General features: G+C 44.3%; 1 protein-coding gene across 1 annotated transcript in view; it reads left to right on the forward strand.

Moving 5' to 3' along the window:
* Nucleotides 1–25,813, forward strand: part of BRINP1 (BMP/retinoic acid inducible neural specific 1) — a 94,437-nt gene that overhangs the window by 25,643 nt on the left and 42,981 nt on the right. Inside the window, exon 2 of the mRNA XM_054007965.1 lies at nucleotides 3,558–3,825. Within this exon, the coding sequence (XP_053863940.1) occupies nucleotides 3,608–3,825 (218 nt within the window). The 5' untranslated portion in view covers nucleotides 3,558–3,607. The remainder of the gene's footprint in view (nucleotides 1–3,557; nucleotides 3,826–25,813) is intronic.

Raw genomic sequence — 25,813 nt, forward strand, 5'->3', positions numbered from 1 at the left:
TAGTTAGGTCTATGCGTGCAGTGCAGCTGATCATTAGTGGAGACAGATGCTGATGCTTATCTAATGGAGAAGGAGGGTGAACTTATAACTTTTCATTGTGTGATTGAAGCGTATCATTTGTGCTCATAATCTGAGAAACAGAGGTGTGGCCTGAACAGATGACAAGAAGCTAGGCACTCCGTCCTGAGTTCTAATCCTGACTCTGAACCCAGGATCAGAAGATATCTAAGAACATATGAGTTCTTCTCATCCAGCCTCGGACATTAACTCTCTCAATGGCACCGGGCAAATCATTCATCTGTCTTTAGTCTTACTATTAATTACTATTGTGTGCAGAGCACAAAGCAGCCCATCAGGATCAGGGCCCATTGTGCCTGGTGCTGTAGAAACATCTCAGAAGCCAGGATCCCTGCCTCAGAGCACTTTCAAATAGTTAAGCAAAAGAAGGAGGAGATTATGTTTGAAAACAAAACAAAACAATATTTTGCCATTTTTATTGAAATTTTGAAAAAAATAATAATTTTTGAATTTGAAATGGAAAAATTTGAATTTGAAATTTTCAGCCAGCTCTATTTACATTCTGGGAAGAGACAGGACAGGAAGAAGGAAGACGGGAGAGAGGAAGAAAGCGGGACACAGGTTACAAGGATAACCTCCTGAGTTCTGGTACAAAGTGGTACAGAGTACGTCCCGTTGGGGCTGTATTATTATTTCCATCTTTATTTTAATCACTTCCTACATTCTGTTTATTAATTTGTCTCATTCTTGCCTATTTATTTTAACCTCTGCCTATTTCGGTTGTTTTTTTCCTGTTAAACATCTGCCTATAGTGTTTCCGTGATATTTTATTGAAACCCCTTTTTCCATTTTTATATACATCGGTGTAGCTGCCTACCCAAAGTCTGTACCCAACTGCTCTCGGTCGCTCTGTTTCTTCTCCCTACCCCCACCTCTGTTTCTCTATCTGCCTTGATTTCCCCATGCTCCCCTACCTGACAGGAGCGTCCTGAGCTGTCTGGAAAGTATTTGGAAGATTACACATGTTAAGGATAGCCATGATATTCATAGCATCATAGAAGTTTAGGGTTGGAAGAGACCTCAGGAGGTCATCTAGTCCAATCCCCTGCTCAAAGCAGGACCAATCCCCAACTCAATCATCCCATGATATTGAGCAGCAGCATGGTCTAGTGGCCATGAGACTTGGGTTCTGGTCCTAGCGGTGCCATTGACCTTCTGTGTCACCATTAGTCACTTCACCTCTCGCTCTATGCCTGTGTCTCCTCTTCCACCCTTGATTGGTTCGTGGATGTAGTTTGCTAGCTCTGACACACAGACTGTCTGTTGCTATTGGTTTGTGCAAAGCCTAACACTATCTATCTCGGGACGGCTATGGAGCACATCTCTGTAGTATTGGAGCGCTTCATGCTCAACATCTTTGTGAGGCGGGGAAGATTTAGCCCCATTCTGTAGACGAGGAATTGGGGGCACAAAGTAGTTCAAGTGACATGTCTAAAGTCACACAATGAGACAGGAGAGGCAGAGGCAGGAATTGATTGCAGGTCTCCAGTCCAGAGACTTAACCTTCCTCCTCACTAGGCCCGCTCGGCACTACCACGAGACAATTAATAGTAATATTCCACCACAGTAACTGGAGGGAGGTTCAAACCTGTCCAGTGGAGAAAGCTAAAAGAGACTGTTCTAGGGTGATATTCATTGCCTCTCTTATATTTAATGCCTTCATTTTTCATGTGGTGTAACTTTAGCTGGTGGGGAATTGTTCAACAGAACATTTTAAACAGGCTACACGGAGTGTTTAGCTTTCTACGGTGCCGCGGAGCTCGCTTGCAGCAGCACAAACATATGCTGTGCACACGTGCAGACTCCCACATGCTCCCGTCACACACTCACCGCCACCAACGCCCAGTCACACGCTGGATTTTGCTGCACCCGCGCAAACACATACACACTCACAATCACATGCTGTAGCCTCATGCCACTCTAACACATGCCTTCCCGATGACATAAATCCATATTCACACAAACACCATCACTTTGGATCTCTCTCTCTCTTTCTCACACACACACACACACACACACACACACACACACACACACGCACTTTGTGTCTCTCTGTCACACACACACACAAACACCAGCACTTTGGATCTCTCTCTCTCTCTCTCTCTCTCTCACACACACACACACACACACAGGCACTTTGTGTGTGTGTGTCTCTCTCTCTCACACACACAGGCATTCTCTCTCTCTCTCTCACACACACACACACACACTTTGGATCTCTCTCTCCCTCTCACATACACACACAGGCACTTTGTATCTCTCTCTCTCTCTCTCTCTCTCACACACACACACACACATTCTGGGAGTTGTACCTGTGCATGGCACACATGTCACACTCATATACAGCCCCGCTCATACATATCCCTCTTTCAACAAAAGCTTATACAGCTGGAATTTAGAAAAGAAGACTTTGTCAGTGATGAATAGATAATTGATACAATCTGGGACCTTGTTGTGCCCTCCTCCCTTGTATCTTTGTCACAAAACTGAAAGGGTAAGGACCATTCACTCTCCACTAACGTAAAGCCAAGCATCACCCAATAGGGGGCATAGTACCAACGGTGTGAGTGGGGAGGCAGCAAGATCTAATGGTGAGAGCACTAGGATGGGAGTTGCAAGTTCCGCCACTGACCTGCTGTGTCTTGCCTAGACTTCAAGCTCTTCAGGGCAGAGCTGTCCCTTACTACATGCATGTGCAGTGCCTAGAACAATGGGGCCTTCACCTTAATTGAAGCCTCTATGCACTACTTTAATAGAAATAACCAAATAATGGTTCATTTGCCCCTGCTCCTCAAAGGCCTAGTCTGTCAAGCCAGCTGCCTGGTGTGATCTTTATCCTTCAAAGTTCTGCAGGATTGTTTTTTGTTGTTGTCTCTGAAAACAGGATAATTATTTTATTTTATTTCTCGTTTTTTGGCATGACTTTAAAGTAAGAGCTCAGGTTGCATGGAGTATGGATTACAGATCATCGGAGATAGATGAAAGTAGAAGACACATTTATCTGGCACCGCATTAAAGGGATGATAAACATGTAATTGAAGCCTGGGGTGCAGCCACCTTGTGCATCCGGCCTCCTCTCCCCACTGCAGCATTGCAGAGAACTTCCCTGAGAGAAGTAACTGGGGGAACAGGGTGAGGTGCATTTGGGTCCTGACCTAGCTGTTTCACAGGGCAATGCGTGCTCTGAGAGAAGGGATAAAAGCCCCACAGAAGTATATATCAAACAGTGAAATACAATCAGATACCCAGAACCACAATACAAGTAGACTGAGGGCATTTAAAATCTGGTTTAAAGTTTGTTTTCATGTTGTGCCACATATTTGAAATAATTAACAGCAACAAAAAACATTTCTATGATTACATATGTAACCATTTTTCTTTCTTCTCTCTCTTTTTTCTTCTATTTCTTTCCTCTGTTCTTGCTCTCCTCTCTCTCTTTCTTTCCTCTTCCCCTCCCTTCCTCTCTTCCTCCACAGGACTCCATAGAATGGAGCAAGAATGAGAGGAAAAAGGCAGACAGAAAAGCATGAACTGGAGGCTTGTTGAGTTCCTCTACTTCCTGTTTATATGGGACCATATAATAGTACAGCCCTCCCACCAGGAACCAGCTGTTACCAACCAACATGTCTCCAAGGAATTTGATTGGCTTATTTCAGACAGGGGGCCTTTCCACCACTCACGGAGCTACTTATCCTTTGTGGAAAGACATCGTCAAGGATTTACAACCAGATATAAAATATACAGGTATGTTGGTTTCTTACAGAGCTCATTGCTTTGCAGACAGTGGGAACTCTGAGGGGTCACTCTTTCAGTCACAGTAGATGCTGGTCATTGGTTGAGACCCGCCAATTCCCTCATTCAATCTGGGAGTGCTACTTGACTATCTGCTGCCTTTCGTTAGCAATGACATCTGCTTCAAAGACTCAGATACAGTAGATGTAAAGCTCTGACGTAAGCAATGAAGGCGTGTGGGTACCCAGGTGATTACCACAATATAAAACCAATGTAGAGAGACAGACAGGAGCTCAGGGGAGAACCTGTCCGATGTGCATGTGAATGTGTCATATATGGGCAAAGATGAAATACATGGACACACAAATGAGCACATCAAAACGCATCTAGCACTGTGCCCATGAACTTGAATGCAACTCTATATGCAAACCCAGCCATCTGCCTATTGTACATGCATTCACAAGCTGACATATCAATCTATACAATCACAGAAATGTCGGGGCAGGAGGGACCACACAAGGTCATCTGGTCCATCTCCCCACGTTATGTTTAAGTATACCTTGTACAGACACATACCAACATTCCAGTTTTCACACAACTAATATTTACCTCTAGAAGTACTACCCACCCCAAGAACTCCAGAAACAAGTGACCCCCCCCCAAATCATGAGATTGGCTTCAAAATCAGGAGACTTCTTTTTTAACAGAAATAATAAGTGTTGGGTTCTTTGTATTTGCCTTCTGCTTTCTAAGCCTTTAGGCTTCATTCACTGTGTGTTTTCAACCTTGTCTCTGCAAAAAACGTATTTGTATTAATGGAAGCTGAGATTCTTATGCAATCTCTTGTTTACAGAAGCTGAGGAAACAACCCCACCAAATATTATGATAAATGCGTGAGAGGTGGTAGGGTTCCTATACACACATGTGGATAGGCCCTGGTATACAATTGCATAAGGCACCAATAAACACGCCAATACGAACAAATAGGTAGGAATGTAACACGAACGTAAAGGTAGCTCATTGCACTCACACACAGTAAAAACAAAAAAGATGGAGTGCACACACACACAATGTTTCCTAGGAGGCATTATTCCAGAAGCATCTGCAGATGTAGAATAACCCCACAATTTACTGGCTGAGACGCTGCACTGCGCCTCCAGCAGGTATGGCCCATAGCCTACAGACTCTGTTCTACCTTCCCCATTCAGAACTTCTCTGAGGGAAGAAGCAGCCTCCCTCTGCTCTAGTTTTTGCTGCCCCATTTCCCCCACGAACTCCACATCTCCTTGCGGCAGAGAACACATGTATGCTGCAGAGATTGCATTTCTGCTCTTGGGACACCTTCAGCACCCCCAAGTATATCAGGGGCTTCAAGGAGAACGGTGCAGGGCTGCTTATGACTCTTCTATGCAGTGTCTGCTCCAGGAGAACTCTCCCTGGCCAGCTAAGGGGCTTTTATGGCCCCGTAGGCCACCCCACTGGTATAGAGGGTCCATGGTGGGAAGGAGAATGCCTCCCACTTTATGCCTGATATGTGCTCAAACACCCCCAAGTATGTCTATACATATGCACGAGCATAAATCAGTGAACACCCACAATAAAATACACATAGACAAGTACAGGTGAAATGTGCCATGCATTCCGACATTATTTTATATACTGACTTTGTGGAGTTAAATAATGGCATTAAATGGGGGCGTGGGGTTAACATCGGAATGGGGGAGGTATTAAGAGGCACCTAAGGAAGGGATACAAGTTATGTTTTCAAATTAGATAGGAAATGAGATGGAAATTCATTGAGGGATCACGAGAGACAAGAAAGCCCTTTGCAGATGGCAGAGATTGCAGAGGAGAAGGCTCTCATACCTAGAGCAGTGAGATAGTGTGACTGAGTTGATGAGACGTGGCAGGGTGGAGAGTAGCCAGAGAATCTCTGTGATAGACCCCAACAAATCCATAAAGGATTAAGGAAGCTGAGAGCAGTTTCAAACCAGACCCGCAAATGCATAGGGAAAACAGTAATGGATCTGTTTGTCTGTGATGTTTCTAAGGCATCTGCCACCATAGTATCCCAAAGGATGGGGATGCTTCTTTGAACATGTGAGGATGTGGGCAGTACATTCTGCAGCTGCTGGAATCTAGAGAGCTGGGATGATGTCATGATTCACAAGACATAGAAAACGTGAGGTGGGTCAGAGAGTTCAGAGCTAGGGGATAATGACACGGTTATGGGCAATGGAAGTAGTTGGACGGTGTGAGTCAAGAAAGGACATGAAAGAGTTGGAGTTGTGGCTAAGTCTTCTCCCCTTGCCCAAATATCAGACACAAATCACCCCAAGGACAAGTTCTTCCGAATGAGCAATAATAGTAAATCACTATATTGCATGCAGGACACTGAGCTCTGGAATTCTACCCTCTGGTTTAGGTTAGGAGCCAATGAAGAAGCTGAGTTCTTTTGAAAATCCAGGCATCTGTGACAATACTGGAGTTGCTGGGAGCGGCTCCCTTTTGAAAATCTGCTCCGCTTGGCCTTGATTCTGCTCCCGCTCAAGTCACTGGGAAAAAAAAACAAAAACCCAAAACAATCTGCCATTGATTTGAATGGAGCAGAATCAAGCCTTTATTTAGCTGTTCAACTGGGTACTGAGGACTTTTTAACAATCTGGTTCCAATTGTGGGTGCCGAGCACTAGAAAATCGGGCCCATATTTCCAAATCCTCAGCAGGTATAAATCAGTGCGGCCCTTTTAAATTCAATGGAGCTATGCCAGTTTATAGCAGCTGAAGATCTGGCTCATAGCCCTCAAATCATCCAGAACATAGTGGGTTGTTAGCATTAGGGGTGGGCAAATCTCATTTTGCAGGCTCCACAATCTACTGCACAGGTCTGCAAAGCAAGCTGGAGTTCACAAAGTATCAAATTCTGGTTTAAAGACAAGTTTCCTCCTCAAGGGTGATTTTCCCACTGCATCTCCAAAGCCCGGTGTCGCTAGAATCCGAATCAGCCATCCCGACCCGTGAATTTCGAGTGGGTTCGAAATTAGGCAAAAAGGAGCTCACCCGTCCCTAATTGGAACACTGTAACTTGTTTAGTGGTGATTTCCCCAGAGTGTCTTGCTGTGAGGAAACATGGACACAGCACATTAGAACCGTGTCATTTACATTGAAAACCCTCAGAGATAAAGCCACTGCCAATGTTACGCAGCGACGTCAAGCAAAACACAGGATTTTCTAGCGTCTGCAGCCAACCTCACAAAAACCAGCCCCTCGTTCGCCCCTTTCCTGCCACAGCTGAAGCTCAGACATTTACTAGTAGGCCAAGCGCCTTACTCCAGTTGGCAAAGGCATCCAATGCAAAAGGACTCTTTCCCTTCTGCAGAGTTCCTATGGAACTGAACAGCCACTGATATTCTTTCCATAGAATGTTTAGCCACTGATATTCTTTCCATAGAATGTTTAGCCACTGATATTCTTTCCATAGAATTTTTAAACCAGCCTCTAGAATTCTACCTTGGCGACATAATTCTCTGTTACATTCTGTAGGTGGATAGAACGGATCTCTCTCTTTATTCTGTTCTACAGGATTTTAGGGTAATTTCCTTAGAACCCTGAAATGATTATTTTGCTTGTTCCCCTTAGTTTAGGTCTGTATCTCACCTTTGGTCTTGAGAGGTAGAGCGAAGATATGGAGAGCTGTTTTGTACTGAGCGTTGGGTCATGGACAGTATAGATAGAGCCAAGAGATGAAGAATGAGCATTATTCAGAATCAACTCCATGATAATGAGGCGGGTTTATGGTGCGGTTGAGGATGGAAAATGTTGCACTGATGACTGTCCTATGAGCTGTGATAATGTGGATGGGATGGCAGTGCTGATTTGTGGGCTGTCTGCATAGTCATCTAGGTGGAAGGGCACACAGTACTGGAAGCACAGTTTAATGTTTAAAGCTCAGGAATAAGAAAAATCTGAGTTCTGTTTGTGGTTCTGCCACAGATTCCCCATGTGACCTTGGGCAAGTCACTTCACCGCTCTATGCCTCAGTTTCCACACCTGTAGAATGGAAATAACAATACTTGCCTACTTCCCAGAGCCATTCCAAGGCTTAATTCATTAATGTCTGTAAACTGTTCTGAGATCTTTGGATGTCCAGTGCTATAGAAAAACAAAGAATAATTCTTTTACTGAGTGGCTAATAAAGGACTGGCTTGATGGGGAAGCGGGGGGCATAATTGGGAGAGGAAAAGTGGAATTTCCAAATGCATTTATTTATTTCAGTTCCTAAGGAAAAAAGAAAAACAAAAAGTGTCCATTCCAACCTCTAGACACTTTATCATCTCTTAAAATCACATACATCACCATACAATAAACACTGGCAAATTAAATGGGTGACAATACAAAGCTATTTTGTTACATGAGCTAGTTACAAAGAGGGCACCAAGTATATAGAAGAAGAAATGCAGGATTAGTTGTGGGTTACAGTGAACAGATTAATTAGAGCTGGTCAGGAGGAGGAAAGCCAAAAAAACCCCCAAATCAAAAATAAATTTGAAAAAAGAATTCCTAATTTTTGTTGAAATTTCAAAATTCATTTTAAAAAAATGTAAATATTCAGCCACCCTTTGTATTCAAGATGTGATTCGGAAATAGTTTATAAAGAGTTGAGAAATGATTCATAGATGCCACATGCACGTTGCAGACACTAATGTGTGTGATAACGATAGTTATAAGCATATCAACAGATGGTGTTATATATGGCTGTAAAGCAGGGTTATAAGCAAATCTCTAGACTCTATAACAATCAACTAACCATTAAAATATCTATGAATAATGCATTAACCCTTTATAGACTATTTATAAATGCCCTCAGTATGAAATACGATCAACATTTCAACCAGCTCTATATTATAATATTAATAAGTCATACCAATGATATGTAGACAGTCAACTTATCTGAGATCTTCCATAGCTCATCAAATAGTTTCATTGTTAACCTGAGATGGGCCAGAAAATCATTCCAGTTCTGGCCCCTTTGCTCTGGGTAAAAGGCCCGGAATGGCATAAATGTGCCCTAAAAATCCCTGGGAGCATTGTGGGTGCTCAACAACTCTGAAATCCGATAGGAATTGATATATCTAATGTTAGGTAGGCCCTCAACATGGTTCCATTTTGGCCAATGCATGCCCGTGGCTAGAGGAAAAGGAATCAACAAACCAGAGTTCTGTTCAATTTTGCTATTGTCATCTTCCTGGCCCATTCGTTTGTTCATGTCACTCCTCTTTTTGAATCCCTTCACTGTCTATTGCATCACATTTAAACTATCGGTCACCTCCTTCAAGACTCTCTATAATTTTTATCCTCCTTTGGGTTGAGTTACACGTTGGTCTCCCTGCCACCTGCCTGGCTCATATTCCTATTCTTCTGAGCCTGTCTGCCACTCTCCCCATCAGTCCCCTCCCTTCTTTCATCCACACAGCCCTGTGTGCATCATCCGACATCCCTGGAGTCATCCCCGAAGCCCTATCCCCTTTACTCTCTGTCCTTCTTAAAACCCACTTCTGCTGTGCAGTCTATAGAGCATCTCGTGAATTTGTATAGAAAATCCCCTGTATTGCTCCACATCCCCGACCTCTGTCTACTTGTCTGTGCAGCCGTCTTCAGACAGTCAGTTCCTTGGGACAGGGGCTGTCTGACTCTTCCTCTATGTCAGAAAAGTCTCTAGCTCATGACGAGTGCTGCCACAAACAAACAGAACAATCATCAACGCCCTGGGTCTCTTTGGGTGAGTCACCTCACTGCCCTCTGACTCAGTTTCCCCATCTGTATGTAACCCCAATGTAACTCTGGCCCTCTCTAGTGGTGGCTGTCCACAGAGAGAGAGAGAGTTTGTTGAGCCTGCTATAGCCTTGCCTAACAGAACAGGGTCTTTTAAAATGAGAGGCCCCACATTCAGTCCCCACAGCTGTTGACCCTCTACATGGTAAAGGGTTAACAAAACCCAACTCTGTAATGCAATGTGAGCTCCGTGAGTGACAGGTGCCATAGGAGTGAGGTAGCATTAATTCTATCCTTCATTTTCAGCCTGGAGTGCAGGTTTATGTGCCTGGACAGCAGTGACAGGGGTGTGATGCCTGCTCTATGTCCGTTCATAGGGCTAAGGACCATTTTCTAGCCAACCAGTGAGAACTTGATTCACATTTACACTGAAGCCCCTTTATGCCACTCCTGATGTGCAAAGGGACTTTAAAGTGAGCATAAATGTAACATAGTCCCACTTTTAGTCCCTTTATGATGCCAGAGAGGTGTAAAGAGGCCAGAGTGTATATGAGAATCAAGTGCTAATTCTTGAAATGGTGCATGCGTGTGTGTGTGTGTGTGTGTGTGTGAGTGAGAGAGAGAGAGACGACGAAAGCCAAAGCTAAAATCTTCTCCATTCAGAGTATGCCCCTTCCCAGTGCCACTTCACCAGGCTATTGTTAGGTTTCGTTTTCACTCTCGTTCACAACCCATCTGGATTTGCAGAAATCATTAAATAAAGACTGCAGAACAGAGCGTCTGCGTGCCAGGGAGGAGAGTCACACCCCAGGTCAGTCTGCAAAATAACACTTGTCAAGTCAGACACCTTCCCCCCCTACCCCAGCTTTTTTTTCCAGCAAGTTCCCTATCGTGTGAGCAACGGTGACATTTCTTCCCACTAAGAAAGCTGCAGAGAAGATCAAGCTGTCGTTCTACATTGAGAGCATTTATCAGCATTAGCAGAGAGGTGCCTGCAATGAGCTACTCACCCCAGCCCAGCCCAGGTCTAATTATCCACTTCACACTGTAGGCTGTGTCCTGTATCACTTACCCAACCTCACAGACTCCTTGCCCAGTACAGTACCGCACAACGTGCATGACTCTGGTGGGAATTCTCAGAAGTTGAAAGGAAATTGATTTTACACTGACTTTTTAGACCCCAAAACAAAATATGGACACTCCCCAAATGGATAGTTTAGAAAATAACCCACTACCTACCTACCAATTAGCTGCCTTCTCAAATTACAGGTTAGGAGTTTGGTGTAGTCTCTTCATTGCCTCTGTGATGAAACCTGGAACTCCTATTCTTAACTATGCCTTATCTTAAAGTCTCTCTGTCTCTCACTTATACCCCATGGCAAGCTTTCTGTCCAACTATAAAAGGGGTAGCCGTGTTAGTCTGGATCTGTAAAAGCAGCAAAGAGTCCTGTGGCACCGATAGACTAACAGACGTATAGGAGCATGAGCTTTCGTGGGTGAATACCCACTTCTTCAGATGCAGATGGCATCTCCCTATGCGCTACTGGTGCCAGAACAAAATGCAGAAGTGGGTATTCACCCACGAAAGCTCATGCTCCTATACGTCTGTTAGTCTATAGGTGCCACAGGACTCTTTGCTGCTTTTACAGATCCAGACTAAAGAGTCCTGTGGCACCTATAGACTAACAGACGTATAGGAGCATGAGCTTTCGTGGGTGAATACCCACTTCTGCATTTTGTTCTGGCACCAGTAGCGCATAGGGAGATGCCATCTGCATCTGAAGAAGTAGGTATTCACCCACGAAAGCTCATGCTCCTATACGTCTGTTAGTCTATCGGTGCCACAGGACTCTTTGCTGCTGTCCAACTATTGTAGCTTGGATGCCAATAACATCTGAAGGAATATTACCAAAAATATTTCCAAGACTCCTCTCCACTGCATTCAGGAACCTCTTTCCTCTTGTATAAATGGACAGGCTCCTTTATATTTCTTATTCTCTGCTTTGGTTTGGTTTTTTAGTCACACTGCAATTCTGGTGACAGCCAGTACGTTTTCATATGAGGGTTTTACTCTCTCAGTGTAAAGAAGACATCCTCTTTTATGTTTCTAAGCTGGAGGTGAGATGATTTTCAGCAGTAATGTAGCAGTTGAAGGACTGAAGGAGAAGAGATGAAAGGAAGTTCTTGTTGACTGTGTGGAATAAGCAATGGGATGCTACAGATCACTGCATGTAAAAAAAAAAGAAATTTACATAGTTTACATTATGCATGTAAACTAGTGATGTACATTGGTTGGTAATCAGTAAACACCTTGTAAATAAATGTGTGTAAACCAGGAATTTAAATCAATTTACATAATGTGTGTAAACAATGAAACCTTCCAGTGTGCTCCTCAATGTAAACGTTCATCTGAAAATGACACTAACACAAGTTTACGCAACTTTATGAGAGAGATGCAAAATTTACATTCCCATCTCACTGCTCTCACACTGCAGCTTGGCAAAGATGACACATTCAGGAGACTGGCGTAAACCAGCCAATTACATCACGTAGTTACTCGTTTACCCACAACCTTCATTTTTCATGCAGTTCAGGGACCAGTGTTGTTACATTCCCTGCATAATGAATCTCCATGAATATGGATAACCGTTCATATATTTGCATAAAGGAGAACAAAGGCAGGGATGGAGGATGATGGGGCTTGCTGGGGCATGTTTAATACTCTGCAAAATCCTGGCGGTTGCTAGGTCATACAGCCAAGGAGTTTGGCCTTCATCTGGGTTTGATGAGCAGCTGTTCTGGCTGCATTTGGATTCAGATGGTCAGGGTTTCAGCATATCAGTGGCAGCTGTGATATCAGACATCCCTCCTCATCTTTAATAATCTTGAGGGGCGCTGACCGAGGAAAGCATAAATTGCCCTGAAAATTAATAAGCTTAGAAATCATTCCAGGCTAACATCTTAGAGCCAACCATCTCTCCAAACTTTGGGAAAGGTCAGGTCCTCCTTTGAATTTAGCAGTTCAAACCCATGTCTTCAGGAGCATAGGACAGGAGACACCACATGCTCTTGGGCCTCGAAGGGAATTCTGTCCCCTCTCATTTCTCACCTGCATGAGTCCCTTTCTTATGGAGTGATGAGGGATCCATTCTCCTCTACGTACATTAAGTTTTGGGATTATTCACAGTGCTCCACCCACCGGTCTCCTCCACACTGCTCCGTAGTGGATCTCTCTAGCACTTAGCTGGGCTTTCCATGTTCATTGCAGATGTCTGAAGGCAGGCAGACTGAGGCCTTGTGGTTTAAGAGCCGTTTAAAGGTTAACAAGCCAAGGAGAAGCCGTCACTCAACCTTGTGGGTAGGCTTTTAATTCCACTTGTAAAACAGGCAGATGCTTATTTCTGCAGAAGCAGTTATGTAAAAAAGGAGTCATCAGATGTTTGATGCAAGGAATAATTTTGTTCTGGCACCAGTAGCGCATAGGGAGATGCCATGACTCTACCTTTTATAGCTTTTTCTATTTCTGGATCCCCCTATAATTTTTTCCCCTGTGTTCCATGTCTTACTTCTTCTTCTTTTATTCTGTCTGACTCCCGCCCACTGACCTCTGTAAGTGCAGCAAGATAAGCCCCATTTGCAACAGCAATTGGAAACATCCATGCTGATTTCCCATGCGCATCTTACGGACCCACTGTTGGACAATGCAAGTTCAGTCAGAAACCAAGGGCCGGTCTCCTGAAAAAGCATGATTGCAAGAAGGTATAAGGGAATCGGCAGCCCCTGGAGATAGAGTAGGAGGGAGAGGGATTTTGGCAAGCCTCGGGTGACAGGGATTCTTCTGCAGGCAATGAGAGATCCATTACATACTCCTTCAGGGCAGGTCGTGCAATATGCAGTGGCTTATGTGTGCACACAGGAGATGTCATGTAGCCGCCTGCACTGCTCTTAAAGAGCTGATTATACAGGTATATCAGGGCTTCTGCAGCCGGCAGTAGCAAAGGTGTCATCTCTGAATGGTGGCGCAGGTGATACCAAGTATCTGATGCCATGATCACGCTTCAGGGCCATTGCTAGTTGGTGACCGTGCTCTGTAACTGATCGCGCGCAGGCATCTCTCTCCTTCTCCAGCCCTTGGAGACTATTTCCCATACACCTCGCTTCACAGAGCTCCACCCGGACACAAGTCATTTACAATAAAATATTTACAGGAAGCTGCAATGAAGCCGACTTCACAGGGGAGTAATTTGTCCTGGTTAAATAACTTCTCCCATCAGGTGAGGCCTGTGGCTGGGGGAGGAAAAGCCAGAGCTGACAGATCTCAGCGCATTGGCATTCCATGAGCCTGCCTGGTGTAGAATCAGACTGCAGGGGGGATGCTAGGTCCTTGCAGCTGAGGCTTCACCCACACTGTTAAATGGAGAAGGGATGACCCCATCTTCATCCGGCCTGGGAAATTCTCCTCTTCCTTGACCTGCTCCTGCTGCCTCTTGGTAGGCATTCCTCGTGGTCTGGGATAAATGAAGGCAGCTGTGAATGGGGCCAGATTAAGGGGATGGGATTGTCAAAAGTGCCTGATGGATTTAGAAGCACACGTCCCACTGAAAATCTGCCACAGTGCGTGCCGGCCGATGGTCCCTGCTCCTGGAGTTCGAGGATGACATCAGAATCTGAGCTTCCATTAAACGAACAAACCCAAGCCCTAGGGCTTGTAGTAGCAAAGGAAAACTTGAAAACATGACCCAGGCAGTGAAGTCTGCCTGAGTCTGCAGACAGGCCCCAGCAGAGGGAGGAGCAGCAACCTCCAGAACCAGCAGGGAAGCCATTTGGCCCCCAAACCTGCCACCAGAGCAGACCGAGCCTCCAACTGTCCTGGATGCTCCCCCTTATGCGTCTTGTGGGGGGAAGTGAGGGCCCTGTGACCACTCCTGCTACTGCTGGAGTGGGCAGAGCCCCCGCCACTGGTCCACATTCTGCTGGACCTCCCATGCCTGACTGTGAGTCCTCCAACAGGTGTGTAAGAAAAAAAAAAACCCAGCCTCCCTTTGTAATAGAGCCATAGGGTTAGACGGGACGTCTAGTCTACCCCCCTGCCAAGTTGCAGGATTTGTTGTGCCTAAACCATCCAAGCTAGGTGGCTATCCAGCCTCTTTTTGAAACCGTTGCCACTTGTCTTGCCCTCTGTGGCAAGAGAAAACAATTTTCTCCATCTTTTTTATGGCAACCTTTCAGGTATTTGAAGACTGCTATCATGTCCCCCCTTAATCTCCTCTTTTCCAAACTAAACACACCTGTAATCGAGAGCCTCTTGGGTCCCTCTCCTAAGGGAAGTCATTTAAAAGTAGTGTGGACAAAGCACTGGAGAATATACTTTACAGAACAATCCTGCCTTGGCCAGGAGTCGGGAGGGAAATGTATGCCATGTCCAATAGGCCTTTTCCATCTTTCAAGTGGATTCACTCACACACCTGATTCCTTATCTTCAAACTGATCGGCTCTGTGTGGAGGAGTGTGGTGTGACAGCGGCCAATCAGCTCTCCTTGAGCAACTCACCCAGTGAGGGCACAGTCAGCTCCCCACACTTTGCCATAGCATTCAGCCTCGAAGCACAACCCTACCCCACCTGTCACTGGTTCTCAGCCTGCTGTGCTGGGCCAAAGGGCCTTTGCTAATACAGCTTCTGCTAATGTTTTGCCCTTCCTTAGAGATTCCACTCTCTGCCTGGACCTAATCAATTCTTAAGGGCTAAACGGTGCCCGTTGTAAGGGGCAAAGTGGAGGTCCACAGCTCTATTCTGCCTCCTGGAACTCCCTAGCTGCATAGCAAGGGGACTGACTGTTTATGCCCCTGGAAAGGCTACAACATACTCTCCTCACCGCCTGCTGATCAGGAGTCAGAGAAGTGATGGAGAGGTGGCTCCCCCAACTCCCAGCTATCCCGTTCAGGAAGGTTCAGGGAGGATCCTAGCTATTCTTCCCAAGGCAGAGCATCTAGGAACCAGCCCTGGATCCTCTCACACTCAAGGGATGCTATTCTGGGCAGGACTTCTGGGGAAGAGAAAACGTTCCTGTATGTCACGGCCACCATCTTGGCCATCAAAGCGGGGATCTTCTGAGCTGAAAGCAGGAGCTGCTACGGCTTGAGCTAAACAGGCAGACTCTGTAGCTGGCAGCTGTGACTGACTCGCAGAGGAAGACACACAACACACATGGACCAATAGGTTACACTTACTCCTCCCCTGTCCCCCACCACTGCATGGAGGTGTAAGTAAAGACCAACCACAATTCAACCCTATGTGGGGGCGAGAAGGTAAATTTGGACAGTTGTTTTTCAGTCATGCATCCAGCACAGCCTGTTCCCATTTTTTTTTCTATCTTACTGTTTCCTTCCCGCTCAGCAAATGAGAGCCCCTCTGCTGAGTATTCAGCATTTAATATTTCAGTATTGGCTTCCAGCTCTTGAGAAATACCAAAAAGAACATTACTTTTTACTTCCCTCCAAATGTCTGGGTTCTCCTTGGGGAGTCCGCACTCCTAGTCTGATCAGCACTAATAAGAGAGCTGTGGGGAGAGAGGGAAATATAAGTTGCAGGGTTGATGGAGAGAGGAAGGGAAAGAGAAGGAGGTTTGTTCCGTTCATCCCTCGTTCAAGCTGAAAGAATAATCCCTAAACAAATATAATGTACTCCTTCATTTTGCATCTTGTTTTTCATTAGCAGAATGTGAAATTCTGAGATGTATTCACGCGGCACAATGACACGCCAATTTCTTTGCAGTTATGTTTCCCTCTCGATGAAAGGCAAGCATTTGAGATTTGGTATAATGAACCAACACAGCACAGATTTCAGTGTTGCCAATTCTGGAAATTTTAATGAGACTCTCATTGTGCCTGGTGTTTTTTCTGGAAGCCCCAGCACCTGGAGTCCTGTGATTATGTGAGAATCTCAGATAATTTATTTTTGCAGTAGGTTTCTAGCCCTCATGGTTGCAGAGAAAAACTTGAAAATGTGGCTCCAAAATATTCAGAAAGCAGGAGGCAAGTAAAACCCCCAATTATATTTATCTTTTACAAATGTCATGAATTTTAAGTGAATCCCATGATTTTTTAACTCTTGATGCTGGCGATAGTGCTATAACGCTTATGATGCCATTTTTGTTATCTAATTGGATGTCTTCCATAAACTAACAAAGCCAGCAAAGATTCCAAATTTTGAATATCGCATGCAGACATACAATTCAATCACAAGTGTAAACGCCTCAGAGTAGCACTGTCTTGCTTTGTGTTTGCACAGCACCTCGCCCAGTTGGGCCTTCATCTTTATCAAGGATGCTACCGCAGCATAAATATTATATAAAATTATATTCACAGAAATAATATAAGTAACAACATCAATAATATTGATCATAATAATATTGGTAATAGTTTGAGTTTAAAAGTAGCCTCTGTAGCCTTAAAAGCATTGAATGTGCATGAAAAAGCAAACCGTAGAACATCCACATACAATTAAACATTCATTTATTCTAGCAACTTCCAACCTACCATCATATTTTTCACCAAACAGTCACATTATCGTGGAAACACATAAAAATACTCTAGCGCCATCTAGCTAACTCCCAGAGCAAGTCACTTCTACCATTCAACTTCAGATGAACCGTACATGATCTTGGGTGAACACCAGATTAGGCTAAGCTTTGTAAAGAGACAATGTAAACAGCTGCACAAAGGAAGCCATTTATTTGCATTCACAACTAGTTTTACGGGTCCTGCAAAATCTAGGAACTATGCTACATGTTTCTGAGTGCCATCTACTGGCACCTTATCTATTGTCTAATTATTTACATGTATACAGACACAAGAGCACTCCTGTAACAAGCTTCATTTTGAGTTTTTGGATTTGTTCTTATGCCAACCTCAAAGCGACCATTAGAGTTGCGAATACAAGGGAAGGAAGGCTGTGTCATCACTGTGAAGTTCTAGATGGACCTGGTGAGGGAACATGACGTTCTAGGTGGCTGCAGAGTTCTTGCACTATTGTCACAGTTGCAGCTGGATGGAACATTTTCAGCTCAATCACATTTTGTCAAACCATGCTGTTTCGTGAGAACCAAAATGTTTTGCAGAGATGTACTGGTTCCAATGAAGTTGTCATTGGAAATGGTTTTGAAGACTTTCTGGTCACTTTTGACCAGAGGCAGAGAGGGAGTGAGTGCTGAAACAGCTGTTTCAATGTTTCCAAAAATGTTTTTGTTCCAGTGCAGAAGGAAAACAAATAACAAAACCTTGAAAGTTGCTGCAAACCAAAATTCTCATCCTTTGGACAGCACCAGTCACAATCAATATTTGAACTTTTCTGCTTGCCAGACTCTCGAGCTTTGTCTAGCTATGGTAATAGGCAATGAACCATCCAGTGTGCATGTGTATGCTGCCCTCTACTGGGTGGAATTGGGACTGCTTAGCCCCATTAGGCCCTAAGCTGTTAACAGTATAAACTCCAGGGCTAGAAGACCTGAACAGATGGTGCTCTCTGCTCCCTCTGTTGGGGAGAAGGGGAAAAAGCCAGCTCTGGCCAGCTTCATTCACTTGAATTATACTATTGTTTACCCATAATTCCACCTTTTGTTGCTTTGATTGCAATGTGTTTGTGTTTTGATGTGTTGACGTGATAATAGATTATTATCATTACTATACTTGGGAAATGGAACTCAAGTAGTAGGGGCCCATGCTTTGGCCACCAGAGGATCTGCCTCTGTCCTTGATGTCACCCTGCCAACACATCCCTCCTCTGACACAGGTGCTAGCACATGGACAAGGAGGAATAGTCTACGAAGGGACCACTAGGGCGTGTTCAGCACCCGTATAGGCTAGGGCTACCCTAATTTGCACCTAGTTTCAATGGCCCCCACAGACCATTAGGGGGATGTAGAATCGTACAACCCCCTAGTGGCCTCAAGCCACCTCACTTGGCCCATCTTTCTGCATCCAGAACTGTTCTGGAGATAGCACTCCGCTGTGGTATTCTCCAGGATAGGACTCACACCTGCACCATGGTCCACTTCCGACAGCCAGCCTAGCTGGTGCAAAGAGGCCATGGTGTAGTGGGGGAGATGCTCCGTGGTATGCAGCGTCGGTATGAAGTCATAGGTAAGCCACAGATTTGTTATCCTAAAGTGTAGCCGGATATGTGTGCGAGCGGGCAGGAGTGTAAAGGATCAGCCAGCGTGTGTAGAAATTTTTAATGGCTCTATGCTGCCTCTTCTTCGGTCTGTGCTAGTGGAAATCCTTCTCTTAGCATGATAGATTTTATTCAATTTTTAAGAGCTCTTCATTTTTCATTTGGGAAGGAAAGTTGGAGCTGCTTCCAATCTGCAATCAATCAGCCACCATAGCGGAAGAGATACAAGGAAGCTCTCTTGCTTTGTGGGAACCTTTATCTTCCTTGTGAGCTCACAGAAGTTAATATATTTCTGAATGGAGGAGAGAGAGAGAGACAGAATATGCAGCCAGCACACCGCCTGCCTAAACCCTGCAAACTGCCTTGTTGTTAGCGCTAACCCTATAAAAAGTCTTCAGAACAACACAACACAATATGGGCTTATAGAGAAAGGAAGCAAATCACATGTAAATGTACATACGGCCAGATTTTTAATGGTATTTAAGAGCCTAAAGACGCAGAGGGATTTTTTTTTCATTGTCTCATTGTTTCCATACATTCCTGCGTCTGTTTGAATCCATCTGTTGTCTCTTGTTTTCTATTTAGTTTGTCAGCTCTTTGGGGTAGGGACTATGTGTGTGTTCCATGCTTGGTCAGGACCAAGCACATCGGGGTCCTGGTTGGGGATTAGGACCAGGCTATGGTAATACAAATAATTAATAATAATAGTAATTTTCAGAAGTGCCCATGTGCCTACATCGTATATCTTTCAATGGGAGTTAGATGCTTAGCAGCACTTGAAAATCGCACTAGGCACCTATCTGCATCTTTAGGTGCCTAAATATCTTTCAAATCTGGTCCTTAGGACATTGATCTTCCACTTTTGTTTTCAAAAATGACAGCCATCACTTCATCAACATATGCATGATGTGTTGCTGTCCTAGAAAAACACCCAAGTAAGAGAAATATTAAGGGTTCGGACTCCACTTCTGGAGAACTGTAAACCCTTCAGGCCATGAAGATGTCTCCTTTCTGTGTCTGTACAGCACTCATCACAATGAGACTCCACTACTAAATAAAACCTTTGGGCGCCACCATAATATAAATATTTACTCCTAATAATATCAATAAATCACCAGGGACATACTCATCCAGAAAGGAATAACAACAAGCACTTGTATAACTAGGATTGGAAGGATTAGATTTTTGTCGGCAAATGTCGGTAACTGTCAATTTCACCGTGCAGGCAGGAACAGACAAAATAGCTATATTTCCATCGATAATAATCAAAATGTACAGAGAGAGACCAAGTAAGAAAACATGCTCCTTGAGAATTTATTGCATTCTGATTTAAGGATCTTTACTTTGTATATTTTGACATGTGATGTTGACAATTGGCATTTTAACCGTTATAACGCTGTAACTTTTTGAATCTCAATGTCTGTTGACATTTGATAATTACTGCCTGACCCCCTTCTCCCACATTAATGCCCACAACTGTGAAAGTTTAAATAAATACAAATGGGAAAAAAAATGCTTAAAATCCATAACTGTGAAAACTTAAATAAAAAAAACAAAGCTTTAAAATAAACATTGATATTATCCACTGACATTATTTAAAAAAAAATAGAATTCAGACAAGCCTATCAATAGGATCTTTCATCTGAGGATCTCAAAGCACTTAACAAGTGTTAATTAAGTCTCCTAATGATAGCTGAGGGAAGGATTTTTAAATGAATAATTTACTAGTAAAATATAATGAAATTCATCATATTTATTATTCATGGATATATTCGTCAAAACATAGCAGCTTGGTTGTATTGCTAGGTAAATCATTTATAATGTGCATATATTCCTCAAACAATTTATACAAAACTACTTTGAAATGTGTAGAATAAGCTATTCACTGATGATTATTAACCAGCTTAACTCACAATCCCCCTGTGAAGCAGGGAAGTATTAGGTTATAAACTCTTTGAGGCTGGCTCTGTCTTTTTATTCTGTGTTTGAATAGTGCCTGGCACAATGGGGTTCTGTTCCATGAGTGGGTCCCCCTTTAGGTACTACAACAATACAAATTAACAACAATAATAATAAATAAATATTATCCTTATTTTACACAAGGTTTAACTTAGGTGGAGAGAGGTCAGACGACTTGCCCATAGTCACAGAGAAATTAAGTGGCAGAGCCAAAAGAGGACACAGGAATTGTTATTTCCATTTTCCTGCTCTAACTACTAGACCACACTCTCCTTGCAGAGCCAAGAAGAGAACCCAGGTGTCCTGGCTCCTCATCACCTATTCAATCACACTCATCTCCCCGGGCCAGAGAGAGAACCTGGGAATCCTGACTCCCAGTCCCCTGGTCTAATTGCTAGATTACACTCTCTTCTCAGTGTTCGGAAGAGAACCCAGGAATCCTGAAACCCAGACCCTTTCTAGATCCCTTTCTTTCTGTCTCCTGGGACAGCAAACTCCTGTAAGCTGGTGTCATTTGAAAGGAACATCAGCAGAGAGAAAGCACAAGGCTCACACTCCTTCTGACTTCCACTGACATTTGTGTCCAGCAATCCCAGAAGGCCTTTCATGCCTTTACTGGTGTCAAATATCACAACCTCTCCCTCGGGTTTTATTAGGAAAGCTGATGCCGAATTACCCAGCCTCCTCCCACACAATAAAAAGTGTTTATAACCCTGTAAATTCCAACATATCAGCAGCTTGTTACGAAGAGAAAAGGTCATTTGGAGAGAAAAAATGTGTCATTCCCTCGGAAATTCTGGCTTAATATATACGAGCGAGTCAGCACTGGAAAAAATATTGCTTGATATGATAAAGTCTCGTAATAGAAAATGTTGCTGCAATACAGGGCTCGTTTCTTCAGATAAATATTTAATATAGATCACTAAAGATTCATCGAGTACAGAAAAAAGTCTGTCCTATGGTTGGTGTAAAGAAAACATCTTGTCGTTAATTTATTATGGAGCCTGAAATGAGAAAAAACTCATGGAGAGAAACGCAGGGTGCAGTTTCCATAGAGAAACAGAGCATCACATTAGAATGTATTTACTGTGTAGGCAGAAGCCTTCCCATGACCAGCTGCACCATGGAGTTTGCCTCATGGAAAATCCCAGTAGGAAGAAGTATGCATGTAGAAAAACGAGTCCACGGACTCAGAGAGTCTTACTGGGAATAGTTTGACTGTTTCCTGATAATTCCTGGTTTTCCAGAACTGGGAAAGGGCCAGGTGGAAATCTCTTCAACATGGCCCGGACAAGTTCTCATTTAATGGACTTTCTAGTACATCTAAGTCCTCACAGAACTTTATACTCCAAGGATGACTCTCAGCCCAGGTCCAGAAGGTCGGTGTATGGGAGATATCATCAGCATGTCTCTCTATTGGTACTTTCACAGTAATAAAAGCAATAGCTTCTAGGCTAGGAATGGCCAAAGTGGTGGACCATAGACAAAAGGCATCCATGGAACTCTACAATATGGCTTGCCCCCTCTATCAAACACTGCTGGGTCCCAGCATTCATGCTCCATTTTGATCCAAGTGGCTCCACCACACTACATGCTGAGATATGTAGTTTATATGGGCCATGGCTCTGTATTAAAGATGAGAATATCTCCAATGTCTTCCATTTGATGGAAATTAGGGGCCACCATTGGTTTCCTGGCAAGCTGCTAGCAAAACTCCCACTTGGGCACAGTTTGAGCACCTTGGTCTGTCCCCAAGGAAGGGGGGTTCATTCATGTTAGAGTAACGTAGCAGCAAAAGCCAGGTGCCAGGAAAGGGGGTCTTGGCTGGATCTTAAAGGCTTGTTTTGCTTTTCGACTGACGTGTATAAAGGCTTTTCACTGGCCGTTTCCTCAGGGAGTTGCATACAATGTGTGGGGATCATTTCATTGGTGGCTGCACTCTCTGGAATTCTCTTGGACTCCCTAGGCAGTGAAGGAAGAATCTAGTGGCCTAGGAGTGAGGGACAAGCCTTCTGTGTAACACGGAGTGCGGCTGAGTTTGGTTGGATTGACAGATACCATGCAATACTACTTTATTTCCTACGCATTGTTCATACAAACCGCATCCCTGACCACTCTGCAGCACTAACTAGGACACTTGCAGAGATAAATCATAAATAATAGCAGAGGGAACACCAGGAAGGAGGGAAAAAAAGATATGATTTCAGCTGAGATTGAAATGAGATGGGGGATCAATGAGACGGAGAGACATGTGAAGGGTGATTCCAAACGGCCAGATCTGCTGAGGTGAAGCATCTCGCTCTAACAACGTGTGAAGGGGGAGGAAGGTGGTGCTTAGATGAGGAGCAGGCATGGGGGAAAGGAGCAGAAATCTGAGCATGATTAGTGAGAGAGAAAGAAGAGGGGCATGACATTGGAGAACCCTTTGGGAAGGCACATGGCCTGGACATGAGAAGTAGCTTCGCTGTGGAGAGACTTTGACCTAATGCCATCAAGCCTGTTCGTCTGTCCGTGTCTGGTAGCTTACTAGGGGGTTGCTTTCTCTTGTCTCTTGATTTGGCTTTTTCCACTAGACAGAATGTTCTGGAAATGTGTGTGTCAAACATTCCACAGAAAACTAGGCTGCACACACAGTTCTCCTCCAGGAGAGAGGAGGAGGAGAGATCAAACCAGACGGGAAGGATATTAGTCATGTTGCACAACGCGCTGCTGGAAGGGGATCAGATCCTAGGGTGATGAGGGTGGCATGAAAAGAGAAGAGAAGAGAATAGCTTGTGTTGACATATACAATGTAACCAACAGAAGAGGATCCTCCCACCCCAAGATCCCTACTATTCCTAGCTGTTCTCACAAGGCAACTGAAGCCTTGCCTGTTCTCTGTAGTTCCCCTCCTGTCCAGTTTCAGAAGGACCAAACTATGCACGGTATTAGCTGACTCCACCTCTCACAGCTCATCATGGGAGCCTTAACTACCCACATCGGCTTTTCCTATAATCACCTCAGTGCCTTTTACCCCACTGTCCATAATGAATGGCGCACTCTCCCTTTTCAGCCTTGCCAGGTCACTGCCAGGGCTGGTTGGAATCTTTTCACATTTTGGGGGGGAAAAGGAATGAAAAAGAAATCTGTGAATTCTCTCCCAGCTTCCCCCCCCCCCTTTTAAAAGACCAACTCTAATCCCTACCCTTTCCTCCAAATCTCTCCTCAGGACCTAGTTCTGCTTTGATGCTCAGAAGAAGCTGGTCAGGGTGGGGTGAAGGGATGGCAGGCACATGGAGGTGTATTGATTGTAATATATACGGCACAGTTGGGCTATATCCCTCTCCTCTCCCATGGGGGCTGTTAGTCTGCTTGTGTTCTTAGGCCCCTATACTGCAGATGACAACAATTCAGGGGGACTGTATGGAGGCCCCGTGGCTTCAGCATGGCCCCGTGTGAGAGTTGCAGTCCCCCCATTTGACCTCACTTGCCAGATCGGGGACTTAGATCATAAGCCCTTGGAGGCAGGGAACGTGTCTTTCTCTGTGCAGACAGCACCTAGCACATGATGGCTGCTACCAGAATACAAATAATAAACAAACAGATGATAACGATACACTCTAGCTCAACCCCAAGAAGTTATGCTCAATGCAGGCATCACTGGGTGAATTCTGTGGCTGAGGTTATGCAGAAGATCAGAGTAGGTCATCACAATGGTCCCTTCTGTCATTAAAATCTGTTAATCTAATAGTAAGAGGGGTGAGGAGGAGAAATGGATTACTGACATGAGGAAAGCCACCCCTGGGATGATATGGAGCTGATAACTGGTACCTGTCCACCACACACAATGTCTGCTCAGCGAGCCCCTGTTACAAGCTAGCCCCTGTTAGAGATAGTATCATACCACCTCTAAAAGTCCCTTAGAACTTTGCATGCCCTATGCTGTGTTCTTGCCCTCCCTTTAGCGCTCCCACTGGAGCGAGTCACAGCTATAATCCATGGACATGAAAATGATTTTATAATAAGATTTAAATGCAGCCCAAATACAATGCCAAACAAAATCGGAAAACAATCAGTCAGAGAAACTCAGCTCCAGCGATGAATGTGCGACTCAGAATGTTTCAGTGCTCAGGAAAACTGAGGCTCTAAATACAGCCACCACCTGCCCTTTAAAGTACTGGCATCCACGGGAAAGCAGACAGACGGACAGATGGAAAGATGAGAAAGACAGAGCACCTGATACTGCTCCTCTTGAAAGTCAATCGGCGTTTTGGCATTAACTACAACTGGAGCAGGATCGGAGCCAGAAACACACTTTCAATACTGGATTCTGGGGGAGGGTGATCAGACAGCAAGTGTGAAAAAAAAAATCAAGATGGAGGTGGGGGGTAATAGGAGTCTATAGAAGAAAGACCCAAAAATTGGGACTGTCCCTATGAAATCGGGACATCTGGTCACCCTATTCTGGGGTAATTGCATCACAGAAGGAACTAAAGATAGGTAAATACCCCAGCAGCTGGATTTGGTAGGGATTTGGTTATGAGGATGGAGGCAGTGAGATCTATTTATTATTGTGAATCCTGTGGGTGTTGGTTTGTTTTTGTCTTTAAGCCCCAGCTCCTGGAGTCACATGCTTGTTTCTCAGCTTTCATTATAATAATAATAATAATAATAAGTCTCTCATAGCTGCAGAGAAAAGCCTTAAAGAGGATCCCTAAAAGGCTCAAAACCCAGAAGAGAAATAAAAAGAACCCAAAACGTGTTCTATTTTTTGTAAGATCTCATGATTTTTTGGGGCCTGACTCATGGTTTTTGAACAGATGGGGTTGGGAATACAGCTGTGCATATAGACATCTCAGCAGCCTACTTCTCTCTGGGTAGCCTGCCCAGCTATGTGGGTGGGCATATGGGTGGGGGAAGGCAGAACCATAACTGTCTCTGTTCTGCCCTCTTTGGATCACCCCTCGTGAGTAGTCAGTTCTCAGTGGCTGTACTCTCCTTAGCCCAGAGATGTGCAATGCTTTGGCTTTAGCCCTTATGCAGTTTCTAGGCCAAAGCTTCATGTGAGCAAAGAAGAATCCTGTACAAGCATAGGGGGGAAACATTATCCTGCCTCTTTCAA

Source organism: Malaclemys terrapin, chromosome 17 (assembly GCF_027887155.1).
Source record: "Malaclemys terrapin pileata isolate rMalTer1 chromosome 17, rMalTer1.hap1, whole genome shotgun sequence".
Classification (NCBI taxonomy): domain Eukaryota; kingdom Metazoa; phylum Chordata; order Testudines; family Emydidae; genus Malaclemys; species Malaclemys terrapin.